The sequence below is a fragment of the Ursus arctos genome, unplaced genomic scaffold (assembly GCF_023065955.2).
Source record: "Ursus arctos isolate Adak ecotype North America unplaced genomic scaffold, UrsArc2.0 scaffold_16, whole genome shotgun sequence".
Taxonomy (NCBI): Eukaryota; Metazoa; Chordata; class Mammalia; order Carnivora; family Ursidae; genus Ursus; species Ursus arctos.
In genome coordinates, this window is record NW_026622830.1 from 14,649,967 (window position 1) to 14,655,577 (window position 5,611).

General features: G+C 42.0%; 1 protein-coding gene across 1 annotated transcript; it reads right to left on the reverse strand.

The window, feature by feature from the left end:
* Window positions 1-770: 770 nt before the first annotated feature.
* On the reverse strand, window positions 771-1,784 carry SPINT4 (serine peptidase inhibitor, Kunitz type 4). Its single transcript, XM_026502938.3, has 2 exons — window positions 1,673-1,784; window positions 771-952 (listed from the first exon to the last, which is right to left on the reverse strand). Exons 1-2 carry the CDS (start codon window positions 1,782-1,784, stop codon window positions 771-773), a joined length of 294 nt encoding a protein of 97 aa, XP_026358723.1.
* Between the last annotated feature and the right edge of the window lie 3,827 nt (window positions 1,785-5,611).

Genomic DNA, 5,611 nt, shown 5'->3' on the forward strand with positions numbered 1-5,611 from the left:
CAGAGGAACCATATCTTTCAATGTCCCCCCTGTTCCATTGATTGATCTCTTATTCTTTCGTTCTCTTAAAGCAGTCATTGTTTACTATGTGCCAGGCATTGCAAAAATGCACTCAGGATATTAAATAAATAAAGCAAAACTTCAGTTTTCGAGTTGCTCCCAAGGTCACTTTCCATCTCACTCTCTTGGAAATCAGCCATACCAAAGCCCTGTTAGCCTCCAAGGATCTTCTTCTAGTTCCAATGACTGGGAAGTAGTCAAAGTGTGGGCTGAGAGCTTAGTTGTATAAAACATCATGTTGCTATGGAGAGTTCACAGGTCTGGCATTACAAGGATTGGATTTGGGTGAACTTGTGCTTGTAAAATGGTCAAGCCTTGGGTGACCATCAGATCTGGTTAGAAACCTTGCTATGTCATTTAATGTGAACTTGGGCCAGTTAGTTACCTCTACTGGACTTGATTTCTTCATCTGCCCCTTTAAAATAATGATACAAATCTACCTTAGGGGGATTTTAATTTTAAATTATACCAATACATGTAAATCTCTTAGTGCAGCACCTGGCACATGGCAATTATTTGATAAGTGGTGACTACTGTGTTTTCTCTGAACTTTTGATTTCCTAACTGAAAAATGATCCTGAGATCCAACCCAACTCCTAACCATTTCGATGAGGACAATCCTCCCTCTTCCCAACCCAAACCGGGGATCTTAGGATCTTAGAGCCTCTCCTTTTCCTCTCCCCCAAGGACCAAGGGCAAGAGGGGATTCCTTACTTTATTTTGTATTTTTCCACACAGGCTATGTCACATTCTATTTTAAGCTTGTAGTTGTTAAGGTTGCCATTACATCCGGAGAAGATAAAACTTTCACATCTTTTGGAGGTGGTGTTGTAGAAATATCTAAAGTGAATTTCAAAGCAGCTACCAGCATCCAAATCCATTTTGCAGGGATCTGCATGAGAAGTTCCCATTGAGTTAGGGAGAATTAGGGCTGGAGAATTAGGACACAGCTGGAGATCTTGCCTTACAGGGCCCTTAAAAATTCCTCACATTAGTTTGGAAATGGGTGGTAAGTGATTGAGTGACTTGACCAAGGGCTCACATTTGCTAAGTGACCGGGCCAGAATTTGGGGCGTCTGACTCCCAGTGTAGATTGTGCCACCTCCCCGTGCTCCAGAAGCACTGAGCCTGTACACGTTACCTGTGGAAGAAAGCTTCATTATCCTTGACATCCACATTGTGAGTTTCTGTAAATAGGGACCATGGGTTCAAGTATTCTCTATGCACCCAGAGCCCAGATATTGAAAATGCCTCAGTTTGCTCAGTTTCCAATCCCCCTTGACTCTCCTCTCAATACATGTTCTTACATGGTCTGGGATCTTCAAAATTCGTCACGAAACCCCTCATTCAAAATACTTCTGGTCCTTTGGGCCTCCTACAAAAGACAGCCCCATCTGGAAAGGACTTATTTGCATCATAGTTTGTTTTTTCTCATCAGACATCCACGAGATCCCTAGAGTAAGTAATGCCCATAGTCACAGGACTAAGAGTCTGTGGGTATTAGCACAAAAGAAGGACCTTCCTGGACCAGCTGGATATCACATTGTTTTGGGACACTTTCTTCCTCATTCATAATTGGTCTTTGCATTTATTTTTTGCGTTAAGTTCATACCTTTGAGCTCTCCACATATCATGTCTGCCAGTTTAGCAACACCGCACATTGATGGGGTAGTCAGCAAGAGGACGAAGAGCCCTAGGAGAAATCCCCACTCAGCAGACTTCATGTTGCAGCAAGTAGGAGGTAGGACGGTCTGGGTATCAACTGATGTTATATTTTGGGCTTGAGACTTGAGATGGCTGAGCCCACTTACCCCAAGGGCCAGGACTGAGCATGACTAGGCATCGAGTTGAACAGTGAATGCTTGGGTACCCAGCCATGAAGCTGAAGGTCCCAGACCAGTTAAACTCCTGATCGTTGAGTCCCATGTTCATCTAGAAACCATAGAAATGAAAGGATCAGGGCTTCTAGCAGAAGTTTAGTGATGGACGATGGAATGATTAGACTAAAGAATTGAAAAAGGATTGCTTCCTTTCCTCTCTTCAACCTCCACACAAGGAAGAGACTGATCCTGGTGAAACAGGAGGAATGTATTAAGAACGATAGCAGTAATGATAATAACTAACCCCTATGGTACTTCCTTCATGCTAGGCACTGTTACCTATCCATCTGCACGAAATCAGTAAATTTCAAAAAAAGCACACGCACCCCATGAGTTAGGTGCAATTATCATCACAGATGAAGAAACTGAGGCTGAGGTTAAGTTATATGCTCAAGGTCACTCATCTATTACGTAGTGGAATCAAGATTTGAACTCACTATACTATATTGCTTAGGATTATGAGACACCTTAATTTTGTTTTCTTGTAAGACTTTTGAAATTTTGGCTTTCACATTGATTATTTTTGGTCAAGTATGAAATAATGGTCCAATTTAATTTTTCAATGGCTTCAGACACATTTATTGATGAATTCTTCTTTTATCCAGTTATATAATAACTTCTCTTATACATGTGGGATTATGTCTGAGCTCTTTATTTCACTCTACTGTATATTCCTGCTCCAAAACCATTCTTAATTACTTGAATTTTGTATTATCTTAGGATTTTGCATATTCACATACATTTTAGGGTCAAGTCCAAAGCAATTATGGGGCACCTGGTGGCTCACTGGGTTAAGTGTCTCCCTTCGGCTCAGGTCATGATCCCGGAGTCCCGGGATTGGACCCCGCCTTGGGTTCCCTGCTCAGCGGGGAGTCTGCTTCTTCCTCTCCCTCTGCCCCTCCTCCTTCCTGCTCCTTCTTTCTCTCTCTCTTGCTCACTCTATCTCTCAAATAAATAAATAAAATCTTTAAGAAAAGAAATTATAACAAATCACAAGCTTACAAAAACTTATAAATACATCATACATCATGAATCCTAGAAAAATAACATTTCATTACTATTATTTAAAATAGTTTTATAATACCATTTTCCTATATTTTCTGGCTGATTATTCTTTGATCACCTCTTCTCATGACAGTGATTTTTTTATATCTTATTTCTAGGGAGAGAACAGAAAGATAATTCAGTCTTTGCTCTAGCATGGTTGATAAAAAACTTCAAGTTATAGCCCCCTGGAGAGCTAATGCACAATAGAGTGATTATAGTCAACAATATCGTATTATGATCTTCAAAGCTGCTAAGAGACTAGGTTGTAATCCTTCTTGCCACAAGAAAGAAATAACAATTATGTGACTCAATAGAGGTGTTAGCTAATGCTTCAGTGGTAATCATATTGCAATATATAAATGTATCAAATCAATACATGGTAAACCTTAAACTTGCACAATGTCATATCTCAGTTATATCTCAAATAAAAAATTAAGTTATTGCTATTGGGAAAGATCCTTTCTAGATTTATAACACTGGTAATGCCACATCTGTAACTATCTTCGTAGTGTCTGGTTCAGGTGGGCTACATGCCTGGGACAAGCCCTTGGAGAATTCTAGCTCTTTGATCTTGATCTAATGGACTCTCGTTGCAGCCTAATAACCACTGATCCAGCCCCACCACGTCCTCCCCACCCTCACTGTGCCTGTCTTGGGTTCATGATATGGCCATGAAACCTTGAACCCTGGCTCCAAGCATGTTGTGTGTGGGGCAGTATCTTACTGCTATTTTTTCTTGAGGTCAAATAGGGGAACATTTTGCTTGGTGGGCACAACCAAGGCAGATCGTCAGTATGGGCTGTCCAGACATGAGCACAGAATTAACTTAAGACCATGATTAGCCTATGGCCCCGCAGCCCCCCACCCTTCTAGCCCCCACCCTGGGTTGGGACAGTGCTGCCTGCCTCCCTGCTTGGATGGTGTTTCTCCTTCCTCTCCTCATCCCGAGAGAGGCAAGCGAGGGGCCTGGAGCTTAAGCTTCATGAGTTTCGTGGTAAATTAGTCTTTCCTGCCAAACTCAAGATCTGTTTGTAAGTCAGATCTTGTTGGGGAGAGTGGTCTCAAATTGACTGCTTCTCCATGCCTTCCTAAAAATGGACTGAGAAAAACAATATTGCGGAGGCCTGTAGGGAAAAGAGGATAATTAGCACATTTTTTCTTCTGGATTCTTTTTTTTTTTTTTTTAAGATTTTATTTATTTATTGGACAAAGAGAGACACAGTGAGAGAGGGAACACCAGCAGGGGGGATGGGAGAAGGAGAAGCAGGCTTCCTGCTGAGCAGGGAGCCCAATGTGGGGCTCGATCCCAGGATCATGACCTGAGCCGAAGGCAGACGCTTAACGACTGAGCCACCCAGGCGCCCCTCTTCTGGATTCTTTAGACACATCCATGGATTACACCATGGAGGGCCTCCAAGGAACTGACCTATGTGTTGTCAGAGTATGCCCAATAACCCTTAAAGAAGTAGCCCCAGGAAACTTCCTGGAATCTAACATGAGGCTGTCATGGAGAGCGTTGTTCACCTTACTACACAGTGTTTCCTCTTTGAGAACATGTGAAAGAGCTCATCTCTTCTGCCATTTACTACCATGATTATTTCCGCTGTTCCTGAGTATCTTTTTGGGCTAACTTTATGGTTACTCTAATGGTTGTTACTGTGCTGCCCTTATGTGCTGTTACTATAAAAGCTTAGAGCCAATTTTATGATATCTCCTAGCAAGTGTCTGTGACCCTGTAGCATGCATTTGCTGTGCTAATCTGCATAGTTCCACCATACTTTATTATTTTTGTGTCTTCTTTCCTCTATCTTCTTTATACATATATATTTTTTTATTTAAATTTTTTATTTTTAAAATATTTTTATTTATTTGAGAGATAGAGAGAGAGCATGCGTGGAAGAAGGGGGAGAGAAGGAGGGGGAGCGGGAGGGAGAAAAAGAAGCAGACTCTGCACTAAGCATGAAGCTCAACATGGGGCTGGATCTGAGGACTCTGAGATCATTATGTGAGCCGAAATCAAGAGTCTGACACTCAATCAACTGAGCCATCCAAGCATCTCTAAATTTGTTGCTTATTTATTTTTGAAGATTTTGTTTATTTATATGACAGAGAGAGAATGCAGGTGAGCACAAGCAGGGGGAGTGGCAGGCAGAGGGAGAGGGAGAAGCAGACACCCTGTGGAGCAGGGAGCCCGATGTGGGGCTTCATCCCAGGACCCTGGGATCATGACCTGAGCTAAAGGCAGATGCTTAACCAACTGAGCCCACCAGGTGCCCCTAAGTTTGCTTTTTAAAATATTATGTGTTATGAGTCCTGGTAATCTGCCTTAAATCTTTTGAAACAAGGTTGAATGTCAATAAATAAAACCATAAACTGATTTGAACCCAGGTCTTCATATTAAATTAAAATTTTTTTCCAGGACACCATGCTGCTTGATGGTGTAAAGAATGGGATGGGGCTCTGGGGACACAAGGTCCCTCTTGGCTCAGTAGCTTCTTGGCACATCCTGTCCTGCCCCAAGGGCTGAGAGGTAGTGAAGTGGGAAAGATAGGAACTAAATGCAAGAGGAGCCACCAAAAATTTAAGTCCCAACCTAAAAGAATAGTGTCAGCTCAGATAAAAGT